Source organism: Eschrichtius robustus, chromosome 3, assembly GCF_028021215.1.
Source record: "Eschrichtius robustus isolate mEscRob2 chromosome 3, mEscRob2.pri, whole genome shotgun sequence".
Taxonomy (NCBI): domain Eukaryota; kingdom Metazoa; phylum Chordata; class Mammalia; order Artiodactyla; family Eschrichtiidae; genus Eschrichtius; species Eschrichtius robustus.
The window spans coordinates 55920638-55945509 of record NC_090826.1 but is presented as its reverse complement, the minus strand read 5'-3'; the positions used below and the strand labels follow the sequence as shown (position 1 = coordinate 55945509).

The following is a 24872-nucleotide window of genomic DNA, read 5'->3' as shown; positions in this document are numbered from 1 at the left end:
TGATAATCTCTAGGTCCATTCATTCTTTTCTATAGCTGAGTAGTATTCCATTGTACACATGTACCACATCTTCTTTATCCATTCATCTGTGGATGGACATTTAGGTTGCTTCCATGTCTTGGCTATTGCAAATAGTGCTGCTATGAACATTGGTTGGCACTTCAACTTATAAGACCTATGTCTGAGAGACAAGCCCCCAAAATATCTAGCTTAGAGATCCAATGGGGCTTGTATCCACAAGATCCACAAGGCTATAGCAATCTGAGAAACAGCTCTGAAAGGGCTCCACAGAGTCACCCACCCCAGGGCCTAGTGCAGAGGCAGTCAACTGAAGAGCGTCCAATGTTTCTGAGAAAGAGACCTATTTCCTTATCTTAAACTTTAACCTGAGGGGCAGACATCTAATTTAACACACATCTAGGGGCCTCCTGAAATAGTCTCCAAAGTGGAGGTTGTCAGGTGCCACCTTCATATTCTCCTCTGCCTCCCTTGAGGTCACCAGTGTCTCTGAGAAAGGGCACATACCTGGTACCCCGGGTTTTGTGGCTGCTGCCCAGGGGATACCCCTTGACTGCCTGGCTCTGGTGGCCAGCAGGGCTTGTGTTCATAGGTTCAATGGGATGGTAGCAAACAAAGAAACAGTTCTTAACTGGCTATCACCACAGGGCTCACTGCAGAGGGAGCAGACGAATGCCCATCTCCTAGTCTTCCCCTGAAATAGGCATATTTGCATATTTTAAAAACTGCTGCCTGAAGGTCTGGCTTCCAATCAGCCTGAATCTAGGTGCTGACTAAGATCCCCCCCTGGGGACACTGACAGGTCTTGGCACACTCTCAGCTTCTGGGAGCCACTAAGAATGAAGTAGGCTGCTTGGACAATCATAGGTTCAAAAGACAACCAAGAGCTAGGGCAGGACTGAATGATAAAGTTCATCACCTGCAAGAGGTTGCTCCTTCAAGACTGAGAGAGGTGTATATTTTATCTAATGCATAGAAACCAACACAGAGAATCAAGGAAAATAAAGAAACAGAGGAATATGTTCCAAATGAGAGAACAAGATAAAACCTCAGAAAAAGACCTTAATGAAATTGAGGTAAGGGATTTACTGTATAAAAAGTGCAAAATAACGGTTGTAAAGATGCTCGCTAAACTCAGGAGAACAATGGATGAACAAAGTGAGAATTTCAACAGAGAGAGAATATATAAAAAAGTACCAAACGGAAACCACAGACCTGAAGAATACAGGAATTAAACTGAAAAATACAATAGAGGGGCTCAACATCTGACTACGTGAAGCAGAAGAAAGGATCAGTGAACTCAAACAGGGCAGTGGAACTCATCCAATCAGAGCAGCAAAAAGAAAAAAGAATTTTAAAAAGTGAAGATAGCTTAAAGGGACTTACAGGACACCAACAAGGGTCCCAAAAGGAGAAGAGAGAGAAAGAGGCAGAAAAGTTATTTGAAAAAATGATGGTTGAAAATTTCCCTAACCTGGGGAAGCAAATAGACACCCAGATCCAGGAATCCCAGAGAGTTCCAAATAAGACAAAACCAAAGAGACTCACACCAAGACACATGATAATTAAAAAGTCAAATGTTAAAGACAAGAAGAGAATCTTAAAAGCAGCAAGGAAAAAAAAAAAACAAAACTTGTTACATACAAGGGAGCCCCCGTAAGACTATCAACAGAAACTTTTCAGACCAGAACAGTGGCATGATATATTCAAAGTGCTGAAAGAAAAAAGAAACAAAAACAAAAACCTGCCAGCCAAGAATACTCTATCTGGCAAAGTTGTCTTTCAGAATTGAAGGAGGGATGAAGAGTTTTCTAGACAAGCAAAAACTAAAGGATTTCATCACCATGAATCCAGCCTTACAAAAAATGTTAAAGGGACTTCTTTAAGCTGAAATGAAATGGTACCATTTAGTAACAGGAAAACATACGAAAGTATAAATCTCATTGGTAACGGTAAATATATGGTAAATTCAGAGTAATCTAATGTTGTAAAGATAGTGAAGTAGTCATTTACAAAGCTAGCGTGAAGGTTAAAAAACAAAAGTTGTAAAAATAACTACAGTGATTTGTAATGGACACATAAGAGAAAGAGACGTAAACTGTGACATCAAAAACAAAACATGAGTGACATCAGCATCGTGCTGGAGTGAGACATTCCCTTTGTCTCTCCCCTTCAATCTATAACCTGTAAAACATACACAACTCAAAAATGGTGCCTCTGCCCAGTACACCAGGATGCTGGAGAACTCCACCCATCTATGCATCTAACGGTGGGTGGATTGGAACACAAAGAGGAGGTGAGACTAGGGGAACCTGCCATCCTGCCTTCCCCCAGGCACAGCAGCTGAGCCTGCAGGCCCAGGGAACCCAGCAGCAGCAGGGGAGGCAGCATACGAGACTCCAGCCTCCCAGCCACCGTGCTGTTCACAGCCCCAGGTAACCTGGCGACAGTGGCAATGGGGGCTGTGTCCTGCCCCTTCAGCCACAGAGGCACCCACAACTCCAGCAGCCAGCCCCCCACCCCTTCCCACAGCGGTGGCACCTGGAAACCCAATAACCCCTGACATAGTAGAGGGGCCTGTGACCCCAGTTCTCCACTCACCTCCCCTGCAGTAGCAGAGCCTGCAACTCAGGTCTGGGACATGCATGGCAGAAATGTCCACCACCCCAGTGCCTCAGGAGGTGACACTAGCAGCAGCAAGGCACCAAAACCCTAGAGGCACAGCAGTGACAAGGAGGGCACTGGGTGAGCGACACCTCTGACAGACAGATAGAGTGCTGACTCTCACATATAACCAGAAGCAGCTCAGGTAAGAAAATGAAAAACTTGTGCTATAGTGCCACCTACCGGAAAACAAAGGAGAGCCCGCTAATTTCTAAACTGTTGAATCATTAAAATCAAGCAAAAAGAAAAAACAAAAGTTTTACCTAAAGAAGAAAGGTGTTCATTACTTCAAATGCTCCAGCAGAGGAACAACTCACCAAGCACCGTGAAAACCCACAGTAACACTGTATTCAAAAAAGAAAATGACAATTCTCTATAAACCAAGCAAAGTCATGGAATACTGTGATCTAACTGATAAAGAATTCAAAATAGCTCTCATGAAGAAATTCAAGAAAGTTCAATGAGCTCAGGAATAAATTAAGGAACAGAAGGAATACTTTACTAAGGAGACAAAATCTAAAAAAGAACCAAACAAATTCTGGAGCTGAAGAACTCAATAAACGAGATGAAAAATGCATTAGAAAGCATTGGAAATAGAGCAGACCTTACGGAAGAGAGAATCAGCAAGCTTGAAGATAGAAATCTATAAATGACACAGGTAGAAGAAAAAAGAGAATTAGATCTAGAGAAAAATGAGGAAATCTATGAGGACTACCCAACTCTTTTAGGAAGGGCCACATTAGGATAATGGGTATCCGAGAAGAAGAGAGGGAGAAGGCTGCAGAGAGTTTATTTAAAGAAATAATAGGTGAGCACTTCCCAAACCCGGGGAAGGAACTGGATATACAAGTCATGTAGCTAAGAGAACACCTGATTACCTCAATGCAAAAAAGACCTTCCCTAAGTCACATTATATTAAAACTGTCAAAAGTCAATGACAAATAATTTTAAAGGCAGCCAAGGAAAAAAGGATGGTAACCCACAAAGGAACCCCCATTAGAATACCAGCAGATTTCTTGGCAGAAACTCTGCAGGCCAAGAGGAGAGTGGATATTCTCAAAATACTAAAAGATAAAAACTGTCAGCTGAGAATACTCTATCCAGCAAAGTTATCATTCAGATACGGTGAAGTAAAGGCTTTCCCAGATAAACAAAAGCTGAGGGAGTTCATCAACAATGGACCTGCCTTACAAGAAATGTTGAAAGGATCTCTTCTGCCAGAAACAAAAAGGCAAAAGTACACAATCTTTGAGTAGGGTGATAGAATCAGAAAATTGCAACTCTATATCAGAATGGGTTTTAAAATACTTTATTATAGCATAAAGGGGGGAAAAGCAGTAAAAAATAACTGTAACTACTTCAATTTGTTAAACTCACAACATAAAGAGGGATAATTTGAGACAACAAAAACATAAAAGGGGAAGAGAAAAAGGACGGAACCTGTATAGGCAAGTGAAGATAAGATGCTATCAGCATGAGATCAGACTGTTTTTCCTATGAGATGATTTATACAAACCTTATGGTAACCACAAAACAAATCTAGAGCAGAGACAAGAAACATAAAAAAGATGAAACTGAGAAAAACATAGAAAACCACTAAACCAAAATAGCAGACAAAAACACACAGACACTTCTCCAAAGAAGACATACAGATGGTCATCAGGTGCATGAAAAGATGTTCAACATCACTAATTACTAGGGAAATGCAAATCAAAACCACAATGAGATATCACCTCACTCCTGTTAGAATGGCTATTATCAAAAAGGCAAGAAATAGGGCTTCCCTGGTGGCACAGTGGTTGAGGGTCTGCCTGACAACGTAGGGGACGTGGGTTCGAGCCCTGGTCTGGGAGGATCCCACATGCCGCGGAGCGACTAGGCCCATGAGCCACAATTGCTGAGCCTGCACGCCTGGAGCCTGTGCTCCGCAACAAGAGTGGCCGGGACAGTGAGAGGCCCGCGCACCGCGATGAAGAGTGGCCCCCGCTCGCCGCAACTAGAGAAAGCCCTCGCACAGAAACGAAGACCCAACACAGCCATAAATAAATAAATAAATAAATAAATAAATAAATAAATAAATAAATAAATAGGCAAGAAATAACAAGTGTTGGCAAGGATATGGATAACAGGGAACCCTCATACAGTGTTGGTGGGAATATAAATTGGTGTAGCCACTATGAACAACACTATGCAGAGTCCTCAAAAAATTAAAAATAGAACTACCTTTTGATCCAGCGATACCACTTCTGGGTGTTTATCCAAAGGAAACAAAAAAACTGACTTGAAAAGATATCTGTCTGTGTTCATTGCAGCATCATTTACAATAACCAAGACATGGAAGTAACCTAAATGTTCACTGATGGATGAATGGATAAAGAAAACGTGGAATACACACACACACACACACACACACACACACACACACACACACACACACACACACCCCACATAGGAATATTATTCAGCCACAGAAAAGGAAATCTTGCCATTCGTGACAGTGTATGGACCTTGAGGGCATTTTGCTAAGTGAAGTAAGTTAGAAAGACAAATACTGTATGCCCTCACTTACCTGTGAAATCTAAAAGCCAAACAAACAAAAAAACAAAACAGAGCAAACCTAACTCATGGATACAGAGAACAGATTGGTGGTTGCCAGAGGTGCAGGGTTGGGGGATTGGCAAGATGGGTGATAGTGGTCAAATGGTACAAACTTCCAGTTACAAAATAAGTAAGACCTGGGAATGTAATGTATAGCACAGCGACTATAATTAATAATACTCTACTGCATATCTGAAAGTTGCTAAGAGATGAAACCTTAAAAATTCTCATCATGAGAAAAAAATTGTAACTGCAGTGATGGATGTTAACTAGACTTATTGTGGTGATTATTTCACAAAATATACAAATGTCAAATCATCATGTTGTCACGTGAAACTAATACATTATATGTCAATATAGCTCAACAAAAAAAAGAAATTCCACCCTAGATAAGGGCTGCCTGCAACAAAATTGCATGCTTACCTACTTAGCTGGAGCCTCTCCCCTCTGAGTCCTCTCTCCCCACTATCATGCCACTTCATTATTCTCTTCAGCTGCCTTCTCCATTGTAGTCCCTTTGTTGGTCTGGTGATCTTACTGCGTTTTGGACCACAGCCCCTTCGCTTCAGGTATAATGAACTTTTTTTTCTCATTAGCTTTCTTCCTCTAATAAATGATCAGTCCATTAAGTTAGCTTAATTTTGAAAAACTACCTGTTTTATAACCCAATTCATTTTTCAAAAATAAGAGGGAGAAAAACGACCTTATTCTGAGATCTGGAAATCTCACACTCTCAACGCTCTTCCCTGATTCTTCCTGCTATGTAGTATTCCATGATTCATGTCTTAGTATAAAGCAAAACAACCACCTGAGTTTTCCTCTCTTTCTATACCATACTTATTCTCAGAATCTAGTTAGGAAATTTATTAGATGCTTTCATTCAAAGGATTTCCTAATTGTGCTATACCATTCACAGAAAGAACCAACTGGGATGCACGAGATCGGCAAAAAACTTCACCAAGCAGCATGGGAAACTGTAAGTAAGAAAAGGAGGGACTTCCCTGGTGGCACAGTGGTTAAGAATCCACCTGCCAATGCCAGGGACAAGGGTTTGAGCCCTGGTCCAGGAAGATCCCACACGCCGCGGAGCAACTAAGCCCGTTCACCACAACTACTGAGCCTGCGCTCTACAGCCCACGAGCCACAGCTACTGAGCCCGCATGCCACAACTACTGAAGCCTGCGCACTTGGAGCCCGTGCTCCGCAACAAAGAGAAGCCACCGCAATGAGAAGCCCGTGCACCACAGTGAAGAGCAGCCCCTGCTCGCCGCAGCCCGGGAGCAGCAATGAAGACCAAATGCAGCCAAAAATAAATAAATAAAATTAATTAATTAAAAAAAAAAAAGAAAAGGAAATGAAAATGAATGTCATTGTAGCCCACATGATACTGGGAGAAAGATAATTCTTCTAATACACTCTATCAAAGATATCTAACTTTTAGTGCAAGGACTGTTGGATTAAATGGGAAATGATAGTTGATTAAGATTTTTGTTGTTGTTGATTAAGATTTTTGAAACAAAGTTCAGTGTTCTGGGAGAAATAAATTGCTATCAAAGAAACATCAAAAAGGAGAAAATAAAACCACAGAAGTGGGAAAGGTATAAAGCAAGCAAGTACTTTTCCTTCTATTTCATATTTGCAGGATATAAATATCTATTCCTTCACAGACTAACTATTGAGGGCACTGGGCTCTGCTATGGGGTTACCTAGATGAATGAAACTTGGACTGTGCCCTCCAAGTTCTCACGTCCTAGGAGGGGAAGTAAGAAAAGCACAAAACAGCATTCCAAAGGAGAATGCCACCATATAAAAGAGAAATAGAGGTGAAGTGCTAAAGCTTTTTCAGAGAAGTGAAAATGTGAGTGGAGGGTTTGAGAGATATAGGAAAAGGTTTCATGGATGACATGGCACCTGAGTTAAGATTTGGAGGTGAGGTCAGATACGGACAGGAGGAGACATGGAATGACCCTTTTAGGAGAAAGTAAATGCCTGACAAAGGCAGATGGCAGGAAATCATGGGACTGTGATGGGACACCGTGGCTGGTCCATGGAAGAGAATAGTGGCAAATGAGGCTGGAAAGGCAAGCTGGCCTCAATCGTGGAGGGGCTGGAATGCCAGGCTAATGCCTGATTAATTATAAACAGGGAATGATATGTTTGATCTTGGAATCTGTAGATTAGTAAGCAGCTTCATAAAAAATGTGGCAACAAAGGAGATAGGCATTAGAAGGTCTCTCCAGGAGGCCACTGAACTTGTCCAAGCTGTTAGATATATGCATGTGGGCAAACACACAGATTATATATATGTGATTCAAAATTTTGGTTAAAATTTACGAGGAATTTACAGATGAGAAAGAACAGAGTGGTATACTTTGAAAATCTGAAAAAAACAATTTCAACGGGCACTTATGCTTTGAAGAGGATAAAGAAAGGAAAGACACTGAGAGAAGCTGTAATACCCTAGTTTTGCATGTCTAGTATTCAGGTAGAAATCAGATCAACCAAATAGCCAAACCATAGTACATTTGGAGAGGTAAGAATTGATAACATGTAATTTGATGATGTCCTACACTGTATCATTGACCTGTGCAGTAGGCAGGGAGGGAATTATTACCTCCACTGAAGAGATGAGAAAACAAAAGCTCAGAAAACTTATGTGGCTTGGCTAAAATCACAGGCTATGCAATAGTAGGGCTATGAATCCAACCCAATTTTTCTCACTTTAGTATTCTTGTCATTATTCTAATCTGCCTTATTTTTCTTTTTAATTTTTAAAAATAAATTTATTTATTTCATTTTTGGCTGCGTTGGGTCTTCGGTGCTGCGTGTGGGCTTTTTCTCTGGTTGCAGTGAGTGGGGGCTACTCTTCGTTGCGGTGCACAGGCTTCTCATTGAGGTGGCTCCTCGTTGCAGAGCACGGGCTTCAGCAGTGTGGCACGCAGGCTCAGTAGTTGTGGCTCGCGGGCTCTAGAGCGCAGGCTCAGTAGTTATGGCGCACGGGCTTAGCCGCTCCGCGGCATGTGGGATCTTCCCGGACCAGGGCTCGAACGCGTGTCCCCTGCATTGGTAGGCGGATTCTTAACCACTGCACTACCAGGGAAGCCCTGCCTTATTTTTCAAAATCCAAAATTTGCACATATTTACTATGAAACCCATTCTGTAACTATGCACCTGCCATTTTATTTTTGGATTAAAAAAGAAATCCCATTTTCTTCCTTTTATTAAAGCACATCTTTTTATCTTCATGTAAATGTAGACTAACTTTTACTTCCATGTGATGGCCGAAGTTTAATACTTACAATGTATCTCAAGCTCAATTTTTAAGCTCACTTCAATAACTGAATCGAAGGCTTATTTTAAAAGTGCTCATAAGAATTTGAGAAAATGGAATCTTGAATATTCCTCAGGGAGATTCCTTTGGGATATGTTAATGTTGAGTGTGAATTTGATTAGGTTCATCTACTACCAGTGCTAATTAAAGATATTCCTTCACCATGAATGCTCTTCTTAAAGAAATGTCACCACTTGGCATGTAACTTCCTAAATACAAAATCAAATTGGTTTTCAGAAAATTCTGCCTCTGTGTAGGACTCCTCAGTGTCACCTTCACCTTTAGCCCTACTTTATCTTTTCTAAGTCTTGTCTTGAGTGGAGTTAGATGGGATGGAAAACCTGAAATGACCAACTGCACTAGTTCATCTAAAATCTGAATCAAACCCCTAATATCCCTTTTTATAATTTCAAATCTAGCTTTTAGACTTCATACCTGAAGAAATAAGAATTAATTTGATTATCTTTTCTGCATTAAACAGTTCATTTCTAAAATTTTATTTAAAATTTTATTTATTTTTATTCCCGTTGTTAAAAAAATGTTTTAAAACCAATATGCTTCATTTTGTGACATTAATAATAAAACTAACAATAAAATGTCTTTCTTTTATACATATGCATAGATGTTTTCCATTTTCATGTTAACTTTTGCCTCTCAGCTACTTGCCTTTCTTCATATGAGTAATTTTAAGCCTTAACTTTCAATTTAAAGACTGATCCTCCAAAAGGTATTGTACTACATTTTAAAAAAGTAAAATTTGATCATCACCTAACCAGTTTGAGTATATCAAGTTGTACAAATTATATATCTTAGATTTAAGTATGTTTAATAATCTTTTAAAAAATCAAAACACAACATTAAAATCCCTTGAAACATTAAACATGTCAGAATAGCAATTCAAAACTCTCTTCAGATTTATTCATACTGTATACTATTCTTTTGTAGAGTTTTTTCAAACACTTAAAAGACTGATTTGGCTTCTAAACAAAGATTTTAAAGTAATGATGGTAACTTTAAATACATTTCAACAATTTGCTTTCCTTAATTCTAGTTTTTAGCAAAAATCATTTTTTAATGTACTTCCCAAGTTACTGTCTAGAGCTAATATAATCTGTGGTTCCATAGTTACTGGTTAAAGTAGTTTGGGTTTTAAAAAATATTTCTTATAACTAGTGCTTGTCACAAGATTCTGATCTATCACAGACCACACAAAACTCTTTTTGGCAAGTCTCTCTGCATTATTTGCCCATTAGCCGGCAGCATCAGGCGCTATATTAAAGGACTAAGCATTGCCAGGCCTTTTTGTTCATTTTTTTGTTTTTGTTTCCTCTTCCCTCATCATACCATCTCATCATACATTTTGTGGTTGATTCCCTGGAACAGGTAGTCAGCTTCCTGGCAGGAAAGATCCCTGTAACCAAGGGCAACCGAAGAGTACAACATGCAAGTAGACAGTGCCATCCCTAATGCAGGGCATACCAGCTACCCATTAATGGCAAGTGTCAAATGAAAACCCAAAACCACGACTTAAAAAGATATGAAATAGCTAAAATAGTTCTCACATTATTCTTTATGTTATTAGAACTAATGTCTATGTCAAACAAAAGTTACTTAAGGGAAATTTTACCTATTTTACCTACATTACTAAGAGGGAGGAATGTCTTGTTTTTCATAGATTATAGTTAGATGTTAGATTTAGTGTTTAATAAATATTTAATAAATTAGCTCAAAGGCTTCTCCCTTAAGGTGGGCTTCTTCCAACTGTATTACACAGATGTACCTATTTATCTCCACCTCAGAACCTGACTTTTCAAACTCCACTTGTACTTTCAAACTAACAGGATTATATATGCTATTATCACTGTGAAGAGTGTGCACAACAAAATTTCAAACAGCTACATCTATTTCTGATTTAACTTTTCTCAGTAACAGTTCAAACATTTGAGAAATGCAGTTGTTGAGAAAATAAATAACTGCAGCTCAATGGCAATTCTCACTAATTACTATAATCAACCAGAGAAATGGGAGGAGCAGCCCATTTGAAACTGGTTTCTAACTAGAACTAGATCTGGGGACTTCCCTGGCAGTTCAGTGGTTAGGGCTCTGTGCTTCCAGTGCAGAGGGCATGGGTTCCATCCCTGGTCAGGGAACTAAGATCCCACAGCTGCGCAGTGCGGCTAATAAAAAAAATTAAAAAAAAAAAAAAAAAAAAGAACTAGATCTGGAATAATTGATTTAACTCGCTTGTTTATCATTAGACAATTTTAAGATCTCTAAAACAACGCCTGGAAATGCTACTCTCTATTTAGTACAGTTAAGGCTTATGTTTTTAAATTAGAGTTCAATATTTGTCGATATTCATAGGGTTGTGCAACCATCACCACGATCTAATTCCAGAGTATTTTCATCACTCCAGAAGACACCCCCCAACTCCCACTTCTCCTGGCCCCTATAGTAACCAGTATCTGTTTACTTTCTCTAAGGATTTGCCTATTCTGGATATTTCATATAAATGGCATCATATGTGACCTTTTGTATCTGGCTTATTTCATGCAGCATAATGCTTTCAAGGCTCATCCATGTTGTGACAAAGATCAGTACTCCATTCCTTTTATGGATGAGTAATACTCCACTGTACGGATATACCACACTTTGTTTATTCATTCACCAACTGATGGACATTTGGGTTGTTTCTCTTTTTGGCTGTTATAAATATGCTGTTATGAAGATTCATGTACAGTACTGGTTTATATGTAGACATATATGTCCGTTCTCTAAGGTTTATGCCCTAGGTCATATGGTAACTCTGTGCTTAACATTTTGAGGAACTGCCAAAGTGTTTTCCAAAGCAGCTGCACCATTGCACACTCCCCTCACCCCTAGCAATGCATGAGGGTACTCATTTCTCTCCATCCTCCTCAACACTTGCTATGGTTCACTTTTCTTCATTCTTTCTATTCTTCAGACTGGATAATCTCAACTGACCTATCTTCCAAATCTGTTGGTTATTTCTTCCACCTATTCAAATCTGCTACTCTGCCCTAGTGAATTTTTCATTTCAATTATTATGCTTTTCAAATCCAGAATTTCTATTTGGTCCTTTTTTATAAGTCCTGTTGCCATATTGATACTTTCTATTTGGTGAGACACTGTTCTCACATTCTTTTAGTTCTTTAGATGCGGTTTTCTTCCATTCTTTGAACATATTTACAATAGGTGATTTAAATCTTTGTCTAATAGGTCCAATGTTTGGGCTTCCTTAGAAACAGTTCCTATTGGTTGCTTTTCCCACTGTTTATGAGCCATACTTTCTTATTTCTTTGCATGTCTCATGATTTTTTGTTGAAAACTGATATAATGTGGCAACTCTGGAAGTCAGTTTGTACTCCCCCTTCAAAATTTGTTATTGCTGGTTGTTTAGTGACTTTTCTGAAGTAATTATGTTAAGGGTGTATCCTTTGTTATGAGTGGTAACTGAAGACTACTCCATTAGCTTAGTGGTCACCTAATGATTCACCTAAGACCTGGAACCAATAAGTCTCTGAGACTTTGCCATGTGTGTGTTGGGCCAAGCCTTCAACACTCAGCCAGGCAGCCGACAACTCTGCCTTAGCCTTCACTTCTGCAAGTGACAGCTTAGGGCCTTCTTGGGTTCTTCCCAAGCACGTGCACAATCCTACATGTGTGCATGGCCTTGTAAGATTCCCAGGCTACGTCAGAGCTTTTCAAAGGCCTTGTGGATATCTCATACCCCAACGTTTCCTCTAACGCTTTTTGGTTAGCCTATTTTTTGCCCCAAATATTATCTAGCACCTCAGGCAGCCACAAAGTTAAACAATTTCCTCTAAATGTTTTCAACAAACTCCCCTGAGGGCAAGCTCTGAGTCAGGTCAAATGAAAATAGCCTTGCAAGTGGGGTCCTTCCTGGGAACCAGCAGAGAGGTCAAATAATAGTTCTCTGGGAAAGAGGCTTTGTGGAGCTCCAACCCTTTCTTGCCCACGCTGGTGGATACCAGCTTCCTGGTTTTTTACTATGATTATGGGCTGTTGGAAAGAGACAGGAAAACAGGAATTGGATTGGCTAAAAGACCATAAAGCTAGCTGTTTTTACCAATATTCAGACATTTTTCTTGACTAAATACTCCCCTGGTTGCTTCATGCCTTTAGCTAATATCCAGAGTTCTGTAAAAGTTTATTCTGATCATTCCTGCCTGCATTATTGATGCCTTTATGGAGGAGACACTGCTTGAAGGTTCTTATTATGCCATTTTGGTTGATGTTATCTATGGCTTGTATTTTCCATGTAAGCCTATGATACATTGCAAATTAAATTTAGAGTGTGAGGCAAGAGTCCGGGTTCATGTTTTCCAATATTGATAATCAGTTGTTCTAACAATATTTGTATTTTTTACCTATTGGACTGTTTTGAAATTTGTGTCCAAAATCAATTTACCATTTAAGTATGGGTCTATTTTATTCTACTGATCCATTTGCCTATCATTATGCCAACACCACACTGTCTTGATTACTATGACTTTATAATAAATCTTGAAGTCATGTAGAAGTCCTCCAATTTCGTTCTTTTATGTAAAGACTGTTTTGGGTAGAGTAATTCCGCTGCATTTCAATATAAATTTTAAAAATCAGCTTTTCAATTTCTATTTTAGAAAAAGGCTGCTGAGAAATTCGTTGAGATTGCACTGAATCTTTAGATCAATTTGAGGAGAAGAACTGACATCATATCAATACTAAGTCTTCCAATTCATGAGCATGGTATAGCACTCCATTCATAGGCATCTTCTTTAATTTCTCTCAGCATTGTTTTATAGTTATCATTGTAGAGTTTTTACAAATCTTCTCTTAATTTATCACTATGTATTTCATGTTTGGTGCTACTATAAATGGAAATTCTTTTTAAACTTTATTTTCCAACTGTTGCTGCTAGTACGTAGAAATACAATTCATTTTTTGTATATTGCCCTTCTATCTTGTGACCTAGCAAAGTTTACTTATTATATTTAGTGGTTGCTTTTTAGATTCTTAAGGCTTTTTCATGTAAACGGGCATGTCATATGCAAAGAGAGACATTTTTACTTTTCCTTTCCTATTTCATACCTTTTTTTAAACCTTGTTTCATTGACTAAAACCTCCAAGTTTATGTTGTTGAATAGAATTGGTAGAAGTGTACATTCTTGCCTGCTCTGACAATCTCTTTGTTTTAATTGGAGGATGTAGTAAATTTTCACTTAACTATCATTATCATTCAATCAAGGTTTACCACTTATCTATTTGTTTTCTATTCATCCTAATTAGTGTTTTTCCTTTCCTGACATTTTTTTTTCTTGGTTTAATCAAATGTTCTTAGAATTCCATTGTAATTAAACTGTTGACATTTTAGCTATAATTTTTGAATTTTTTAATGGTTGCTCTATGGATTACAATATACATTCCATAACTTATCACAGTCTACTCAAGAGTTAATATTTTTCTACTTCAGGTAAAATGTAATTACCCCACAAACAATTTCATTCACCTCATACTGTCCTTTGTACTATTGTTGTCAAATGTGTTATATCTGCACACATTACAAGCCGCACCATGCAATGTTACAATTTTGTGTTTAATTAACTTTAATAAATAAATTAAGAAAAGAGAAAATATATAGTCTTTTTTATTTACCCACATAGTTACCAGTTGTTTAATCACAATTATACTCAGTGAGGGGCAACCTAGTGGGTGCAGGACAAGGATGTTGCTAAACATCCTACGACGTAGAGCACAGCCCCACTGAAACAAAGAATGATCCAGCCCAGAATGTCAACAGTGCCAAAGTTGAGAAACTGGCTTGAGATAAGATGCATTATTTTTATCTGATGGTTTTCAAGATAATTTCTTTATAACTTTGGTTTTCAGCATATTAACTGGTGTGCCAACATAATATTTTGTTTTTATTTATCCTGCTTTGCAGGGGAGTTCTCTGACTCTGTTCAATCTGTAAGGTTTTTAAAGCAAACATGGGAAATGTTTTATCGTTATTTTTTTCAAATATTTTATGCCCAATTATCTTTCTCCTCTCCTTCTGGGACTCAATTACACTTATTTTAGACTGCTTTATATTGTCCCGTAGGTCCCTGAGGATCTGTTTATTGGTTTTCAACCTCTTTCTCTCTGTTCTTCAGACTGAATTATTTCTTTTGATTTGTCTTTATATTAATTGAACCTTTTTTCCTGCTTTCTCCAAACTTCTACAAAGCCCATCCAGTGTATTTTTTTTGGTGGATACTGTACTTTTTAGTTCTAGAGTTTCTATTCTTTTTTAAGTTTATGTTTCTTCCTGAAATTCCCCATCTGCTCATTTTTACTTTATTTCCTTTAAGTCCTGTTTATAATAGTTGTTTATAATAGTTGTTTTAAGTCTTTGTCTACTAATACCAACATCTGGTTCATCTTGGGATCAGTTTCTATTAATTGCTTATCCCCTTAATTGTGGGTCACATTTTCTTGTTTTTTCAACTTTCTAATTATTTTTGTTTACTGAACATTGTGGATGATATATTCATAGATACTATGGATTGTATAACCTTCCTCTGAAGGCTGTTGATCTTTTCTGAGAAGGAGTCAACTTTTATGAACTCAAACTCCAAACTATCTCCTCTGTGCTGGAAAGGAATTGAATCTCTTCATGGTTCTTTAGCCTTCCATCTGGTGTTTGACACCAGGTCCCCTGGAGTCTCCCTCACACAAAGTTCAAAAGTCAGTCAAGTGTATTTGGGCTGAGTTTACACAGAGATTTTTCTGAGATTTCCCCCTTACTTTCCAGCCTTGCTAACAGTCCTGAGCTCTGTCCTCTGACTCCATCAGCTGGTAAGACTGCATCTTTCTGCATAGACTGGCAGTGGGGTGGGATGGTGTTAGGCAAAAAGCCACAGAAACATAAATCTCATCCAATGCAGTTTTCCTCTTTCAAGGACTGGCTCCCCTTCAGTTTCTGCCTGCTTTTGTTAATTCTTCAGGGCCTTCAAATGTTTTTGTTTCATATTTGATACAATTTTAATAATCGTTATCTGCAGGAGGGATAATCTGATACAAGTAGCTTCACCAATACTAGAATGCCAATTAGGATTTTTAAATGTGATAGTTTTATTGGAAATAAAGAGTATTATATCCATCTATATTTTGACACAGCCATCTCTCCTAATCCTCATGCACAGTTGCTAGTACAAAGCAAACAACCAAACCGTTTCTATAAGACACTACTTTCACGCCTGAAGAAATTTCTCCATGGTATAAGGAAAATAATGTGGATTTTGGAATCAGAGAAATCCTTTACTAACTGCATAAACTTGAAAGATTATTTACCCCTTTATGCTTTTCCACTTGTATTATGGAAGTGGTCATTTAGATATCACAAGATTGTTAAAAAGATCAAATGTTTATATTACAAAGCATACAGTAAATGTTGAAAACAAACCTTGGTTTCTTTTCCTTGGACCTTTTCCTGCATTCTAACAGTGGAAATAGAAGGAATTCCTAAAGCATGACCAACTTTTACTAGTTATTCAATTAGTAACATTTAATTAAGTTTAGGTTATAAGGAAAGAACACAAGGAAAGAAAACAAATCTCACTTTATGAACAAGCATGAGGAAACAGTAGGGAATGTCCAAGGAGACACTGAATCAAGAGAGGATGCACACCTCCACAATTTCTCTGGTTAAGCAAGTGCAGAGGCAGGAGGAAGGCTGGCAATGCAAAGGCATCTTTATCACAGAATTTCTCCATGAGTAAATGGGAAAGGTCTTTCTATGGATATAAGTATATAATAAAACACAGTAATCTAACAAGCAAAACTGCTAGTGAGAAAAGCAACACAAATTTCAAAAATGAAAAAGTATAAAAATAACTTTTAAAGCTTAAATCACACATTTAACTGTTTTTAAAAATTTATTGTGCTCCTCTTGTTTATGAAAGTAAATTTTGTTCCTTGTGAAAAAAAAAAAACCAAAAAATTAGAATTGCACAGGACTATATTTTATAAATTTTTAAGATTAAAAATAGATTATGAAAATTTACCATGTGTTTACACATTGTTTTACATGATTTTTAATATCTGCATTATATTTCCTGATAAAAATATGACATAATTTGTTTATTCAGTCTTATAGATTGTTGGAAATTTAGGTTGTTTCTAATTTTCACAACTATAAATTATTTATAAATGATTTTACACATCTCTGATAATTTCTTTGCCTTTTGTCACTTGTAAATATAATCAGCAGATAACTAATGTTCTCATCTAAGTCATTACTTAAAATGTTAACAAATAAGGGAACAAAGATGGAGTTTTATGAAACATAGAAGAAAATGCCTTCCAAATTGCATCAATTCATGATTACTGTTCCTTAAATATAGGTATGTTGCTTTCTAATTGCATCATCTTCCAATTCATATTTCTCCATCTTTTCCACAGGTACATAAGAGACTTCATTATATCCAGCTTCACCATTTCTACAGAATCCATTTGACCTGTGTTTCTAGTATCCTATCATAAAAGCATAATCAGGCATCAATTGTTCTAAGTGAATTTGCATAGGTTTTCTTTTCTAAGTTTATTAGAGACAGGTGAAGCCAACACAGCTGCTCTAAGAAAAGCAAAGTGGAGGTATTGCTCCCCCAGACAGGAAACAGCTGAGAAGGTGACTGCTCTGAGAAATAAGAAAGAATCAGAATTGTTAATTATAAGACTCTCATGATTACATAATCATATACTACTAACACGATATACACTCTTAGCTTAAGCCACCAAGAATAAGCTGAAGGAGAAAAGGCCAAAGCGAAATGGACATATTTAAGTAATGACAAAGTGTGTCTTTTGAATGTAATACTTTTAATGTTATTGATTGACTGATTGTTTTAAGAGTTAGCATAATAGTGCTAGTTATGATCATGTCTCTACATACACAAGCGGTGGGGAAGAACAGAGGCATTTCCTTGGGTTTCTTAGTCAGGTCTACACTGGTGTAAACCAGAGGTCAGCAGAATTTTTCTGTAAAGAGCCAGAGAGTAAATATCTGATCCTGTGGGCCACACAGTACCTGTTGTAACTACTCAACTCTGCTGTTGTAGCACAACGCACCATAGACAACGTGCAAATAAATGGATGTGGCCGTATCCCAGTAAAACTTTATTTACAAAACAGGTTGTGGGCTGGATTTGGTCTGTCATTTGCTCACCACTGGTGTAAACAATGCAATGTAAATATCTAGGCAAAATCATATTTAGCAATCTTCTGAACATGTCCTAAAATTCCAAATGGCGAGCAAGAAATACTGTATAGATCAGTGCAATTTTAATTCCTTATGATATTACAAGAATCACATTTTCATATCCAGTGAACTCAGTATATAGTTGAAGCAATTTTTCTATATATCATCAAAACCTGAGAATCATGTACCTGTGCATAATCACCAAAAGGTTGAGAATAAGCAATGCACTTCTCCAATGTGTGTTGCGATTCACTTCCCTGAGAGATTGCATCCAGAATGTTGCTTGCAATTCCAGTCTTCTGTAGAGTGATTTTCCTTGCAGGGGCTTAAGGCAAAATCAATACATATATTTCAGTTAGGTTGTTTTATTATAAATTACAGAGTACAAAACCCGTTAATTCAGCATATTCTCGAATAGAACACAAATTTTAGTTTGCCAGTAAATATCTACATTTATTACTCCTGAGGGAAAAAAATATAGTATGTGATATTGTCTCGTTTGTTTAAAACAACAAAAATGGAAGCCTGCCTTATGGGTAAATGATCTTGATGGAAACATTTAAAAAGTATATGTCTAATCTCTGAAATAAGGCATACGAAATGTAAATTAACCATTCTTATTAATGCAATAGTTGTAACCATCAATTTTTAGATCAGATAAAAATACAGTAGGCATACCAGAAGCACATTAAATTTTTTTCTGGCTTGAAAATTTTTTTTAATTACAAATTAATTAATTAATTACAAATTAATGTTTTGGTTCAAGAGGATACTTCATAAAATACAAAGAATGTATATTAAAAACAAAATTTATCTTTCACCTCTTTTCATTCAATTCTATTCTTTTTCCCAGAGGTAACAGTTTAGAATTAATTTTCTCTGATTTACTTTATGCATTTACACATTCAAACACATACATATAAGAATACATAGCTTTAAATAAACATAAATGGAATCATTCTATGCACACATTTGCTTCTTCCACTTAACCATTTGCTTTAGAGATCATTTCATATTAGTACATGTAGCATTCCCTCAATTATATATTCCATTTTATGACAAACTATTTAACCATTCCCCTATTGATGACCATTAAGGCACTTTCCAATGTTTCACTATTGAAAACCAATGTTGTAGTGAATATCTTAGTGCCTAGAGCACACCACATTTGTGATTTTCTCTTAAAACTATATTTGAATTAATAGTTTTAATTTACTAATTGAAGGCCTGAGGAGGGCCTCTAAAAGAGTAAATGAGAATTCCACTTCTGCCGATTATTAGTAACTAACATATTGGGGGGTATTTGGCAAATACTCTGGCTATATTAGATTACACAGAGGTTTAAACTTCATATTTTAGAAATATGATTCTATATATATTGTAAAGAATTATAGTATTGCCAAATAATTCCTTAATCCAATTATTTTCATCATGATTCCATAATAATTCAATAAATTGATTATATGCTTAATAACATATTATAAAAAAAGTTTTCCTTAAATAAAATAGAATGCATTTTAAAAGCTTTAATTTAGTTATTCTTTCTATTTATGGACTAGGGTCATAACTTGGGCTTTAATTGGTTAATAGGCATTATTTGCTTCCATTAAGTTAAAAATTAAAGTAAAACTCATTATGAAAATTATTCAATAAAACTCCAAAATACTAATACTGAGCTCTTACTTACATGATAAGCACACACTGGGCAACACACTTGCTAAGTTCAAGTATGGATTTTTACTGAGCCGAATTTCTTTCGGTGGTTCTCCCAAGAGTGAAGTCTGATTCTTAGAGGCAGCCTATTTATCAAAAACAAGAGAGTGGGTGCTTAATAAGAGGTACAAGAAAATAAAAATGCAGGAAGAGTAGAGAAATACTTTTTCTTCAATAAATCTGGTCTAGTATGATAAAAATTTGTGAAACCTAATGTTTGAAGCTACAAATTTGTGAAATATTTCTGGATACTGATTAAAATGATCACATTTCACCTGCTACTATTTTTTCAATTAGTTTTAAAAAGCTACTCTAGAACCACAGAACTTTAGAACTGAAAGAGAACTAAAGGCAGTCTTGTACAACCTTCTCATTTGAACCAGGAGAGAATTCATGTTCACGAGAAGAAACAAATCCCATACCTTATTTTCAGAAATACTATCATCAACATTTACTTATCAAGATATTTACTTAATATTTGGCCACAGCCATATGACAAAGGCAAAGCTTATTTATCTCTGGTATTAAAAATAATACCAAATAAAATAAATGGATTTAATAAAATCCAATTCAACATTTAGATGATAACCCTAGAAATTCATATTTCTTGAAGATATATGATATCAGTATATATATATTTAAAATAAACTTATTTATTTATTTATTTTTGGCTGCATTGGGTCTTCGTTGCTGCACGCAGGCTTTCTCTAGTTGTGGTGAGCTGGGGATACTCTTAGTTGTGGTGCACGGGCTTCTCATTGCAGTGGCTTCTCTAGTTGCAGAGCACGGGCTCTACGGCACACAGGCTTCAGTAGTTGTGGCTCGCAGGCTCTAGAGCGCAGGCTCAGTAGTTGTGGCACACTGGCTTAGTTGCTCCGCGGCATGTGGGATCTTCCTGGACCAGGGCTCGAACCCATGTCTCCTGCACTGGCAGGCGGATTCTTAACCACTGCACCACCAGGGAAGTCCCAATATCAGTATATTTTTATATAGCTAGGTGTAAGGGTTCTAGTATTTCTTTAACAGAAAAATAAGGAGACAAAATCATGGGCTGATTCCTCAGTATATTTCATATTATTCTGCCAGAATTTTTACTTTTCACTCTAGGATGGTAAAGATTTTAAAATAAGACACAATTCAGGTTGGTTAATGCTAGTAGCTATGTTTTCTTTTACATTAATTTTTATTTTGTTCCCTGAACAGAATGAAGAAAGCATAATCTCAAGAGCTTCTTCTATATTTGAGAGCCAAAGCTCCTTACATTTGTTCCTTATCTGGCCAATATTATTGTATTTAGACAGAGGAAGCTGTCTTGTACATCTTCATAAGCCCCCCAAAAGTCCACATTTGCTTGTGATATGTAAATCACAGATGACGATGTATTCATTCATTCATATGTGTATACTGAATACTTACTATGCTCTAGGCACTGTGGTAAGCATTGGTAATACTAAAATGAGTAAGACAGGGGTACTATCCTTAAGAAATTCAGTCTAGTAGATAAGATAGTTCAAGAGAAGTCTAAGATGGAACCATAAGGTTACAAATGGGAGCTAAAACCGTTAGATATATGCCAAAGGAAAGCATATAGCATGAGAAGGGACAGAACCCTAGAGAAAATCCCGTGATTGAGTAAAGGAGAGGTAGCCAGCAAAGAAGTTTCTGATTTTGTTTCTAAAGTACTCAAATTGCTAAAGTAATCAGATTATATCCATAGCAGGGATTCTCAGCTCTAGCTATGCATGAGAATCACTTTAAAAACTCAAAAATTAAATAAATAAATAAATACAGAGTCTCTCAACAAAGAAAAGCCATGGACCAAATGGCTTCACTGGAGAATTCTACCAAGTTCTACAAGGAATTAACACCAACCCTTCTCAAACTCTTCCACAAAATTAAAGAAGAGAGAACGCCTCTTAACTCATTCTATGAGACCAGTATTACACTGGTACCAAAGCCAGAAAGACACTACAAGAAAACTACAAAACAATATCCCTTATGAATATTGATGCAAAAATCATCAACAAAATACTAGCAAACCAAATTCGGCACATTATTAAAAGAATTATATACCATAACCAAGTGGTATTTCTTCCTAGAATGCAAGAATGATTCAACATACAAAAATCATTCAATGTAATATACCCCACTAACAGACTGAGGGAAGAAATGCATGATCACCTCAATTAATGCAAAAAAAGCATTTGACAAAATTCAACACACTTTCATGATTAAAATTAAACACTTTCAACAAACAATTAATAGAAGGAAACTACCCTAACATAACAAAAAGCCAACATTATACTCAACGGTGATCTTCTTCTAAGATCAAGAAAAAGACAAATATACCTGCTTTCACAACATCTGTTCAATATAGTATTGGAAGTTCTAGCCAGAGCAATTAGGCAGGAAAAAGAAAAACAAAAAGCTTTCAAACTGAAAAGGAGGAAGTAAAATTAGTTCTCTTTGCAGGTGACATGAAAATCCTAAAGATTACATACACACACACGCACAAAATGTTAGAACTAATAAAAGAATTTAGCAAAGTCGCAGGATGGAAAATCAACATGCAAAAATCAGTTGTGTTTCTATACACTAATAATGAACAATCCAAAAGGAAAATTTTTTTAAATTTCCACTGACAATAGCATCAAAAAGAATAAAGTAATTAGGAATTAACTGAACCAAGGAGGAGAAATACTTGTACACTTAAACCTACAAAACATTGCTGAAAGAAAGTAAAGACATAAATAAATGAAAAGACATCCCTTGCTCATGTATTGGAAGATTTAATATTGTTAAAATGTCAATACTAACCAAAGTGATCTACAAATTCAATATAATCCCTATCAAAATTCTAACTTTTTTGGGCAGAAATAGAAAACTCCATCCTAAAATTGATATGACACATCAAGGAACCCCAAACAGTCAAAACAATATTGAAAAAGATGAACAATAATGGAAGGCTCATACTTTCTAATTTTCAAGCTTACTACACAGCTACAGTAGTCTCAACAGTATGGTACTGGCATAAAGACAAACATAAAGACCAACAGAATAGGATAGAGAGCCCAGAAACAAATTATTGCATATACAGTTAAATGATTTTCAGTAAGTGTCAAAACTGTACAATGGGGATAGGCAGTCTTTTCAACAAAAATGATGGGAATTCTGGACATCCACGTAAAAGAATGAAGTGGATCCTTACCTAACACCATATACAAAAATGAACTCAAAATGGATCAAAGTCTTAATTGTAAGAGCTAAAACTATAAAAGTCTTAAAAGAAAAGCTCAGGTGAAAAGCTTCATTAACATTGGATTTGGCAATCATTTCTTAGAGATGACATCAAAAACAGAAGCAAAAAAAAAAAAAAAATAGATCATATGTAGGGCCACAAAACAAGTCTTAACAAATTTAAGAGTACTGAAATCATATCAAGGATTGTTCTGACTATAATGGTATGAAACCAGGAATCAATACTACAAGGAATATTGGAAAATTCACAGATATAACACACTGTTGAACAACAAAGAAGTCAAAGAAGAAATCAAAAGAGACATCAGAAAGTATCTTGAGACAAATGAAAATGGAAACACAACATACCAAAACTTATGGGCTGCAGAAAAAGCAGCTTAAACGGGAAGTTTATAGCAATAAATGTCTACATGAAGAAAAAAGAAAGATCTCAAAGAAACAATCTAACTTTACACCTCAAGTTACTAGCAAAAGAAGAACAAACCAAGCCCAAAATTAGCAGAAGAAAGGAAATAATAAAGATTAGAGCAGAAATAAACGAAATAGCACTAAAAACACAGATCAGTGAAATTAAGTGTTGGTGTTTTGAAAAGATGAACAAAATAGACAAATTTAGCTACAATAACCAAGAGAAAAAGAGAAGACTCAAGTAAATACAATTGACCCCTGAACAACAAGAGTTTGAACTATGCAGGTTCACTTATATGTGGATTTTTAAAAATAAACATAGTATGTGTATTTTCTTTTTACATATCTTTGAATTAACTAATTGTGGGGAAAAGTTTGTGTTCAATTAGTGATCACAGTATGTGTAATCAAAAAGGGTCCTGATTCTATCCAAACTGTTTCAGCTTCCTGTCCTTGAGTGAGTCATTTATCAATGCCTTTGTTTTTGAGGCAGAGATATCAGTACATGGATTTTTGACTGCTCGGCAGGTCAGTGCCCCTAACCCCTTTGTTGTTTAAGGGTCAACTGCAGTTATAAATGGAAGAGGAGACATTACAACTACAGATACCACAGGAATACAAAGAATCATAAGTGATTATTATCAACAAATGTATGCCAACAAATTGGGTAACCTATGAAAAAATGGATAAATTGCTAGACACAAACAACCTACCAAGACTGAATCAAGAAGAAATAGAAAATATGAATGGACCAATAATGAGTAAGGAGTAATCAAATACCTGACAACAATGAAAAGCCCAGGACCAGGTGGTTTCACTGCTGAATTCTACCAAACATTTAAAGAAGAATTAACACCAATCCTTCTGAAACTCTTCCCAAAAACTGAAGAAGAAGGAATACCTCCTAACCTGTTTTATGAGGCCAGCATTGCCCTCATACCAAAGCCAGACAAAAACATTACAAGAAAAGAAAACTACAGGCCAATATCCCTGATGAACACAGATTCAAAAATCCTTAACACAATACTAGCAACCCTAAATGAAATACTAGCAACCTGAATTTGACAACACATTAAAAGGATTGTACTCTGTGATCAAGTGGGATTTATCCCTGGGATGCAAGGATGGTTCAACACAGGCAAATCAATAAATGTGATACACCACATTAACAGAATAAAGGATAAAAACCATATGACTGTCTCAATAGATGCAAAAAACACCTTGGACAAAATTCAACATCATTTCATGATCAAAACTCTCAACAAATTGGGCATAGAGGAAATCTATATACCTCAACATAATAAAAGCCATATATAAAGGACATACCCACAGCTAACATCATAGCTTTTCCTCTAAGATCAGGAAAAGGACAAGGACGCCCACTCTCACCACTTCTATTCAACATAGTATTGGAAGACCTAGCCAGAGCAATTTGGCAAGAAAAAAGAAATAAAAGGCATCTAAATCAAAAAGGAAGAAATTGAACCATCTCTGTTTGCATCTGTTGCATTTCTATATACTAACAATGAACTACTCAAAAAGAAATTAGGAAAACAATCCCAGTTATAATACCACCAAAAAGAGTAAAATACTTAGGAATAAATTTAGCCAAGGAGA

At 36.5% G+C, this 24872-nt stretch overlaps 1 protein-coding gene across 1 annotated transcript in view; it reads right to left on the bottom strand.

The window, feature by feature from the left end:
* RAVER2 (ribonucleoprotein, PTB binding 2) overlaps window positions 1-24872 on the bottom strand; it is a 90311-nt gene that overhangs the window by 18539 nt on the left and 46900 nt on the right. The window contains exons 9-10 of the mRNA XM_068540048.1: window positions 19564-19675; window positions 18065-18201 (exon numbers count right to left, since the gene is read on the bottom strand). Coding sequence (XP_068396149.1) covers window positions 18065-18201; window positions 19564-19675 — 249 coding nt within the window. The remainder of the gene's footprint in view (window positions 1-18064; window positions 18202-19563; window positions 19676-24872) is intronic.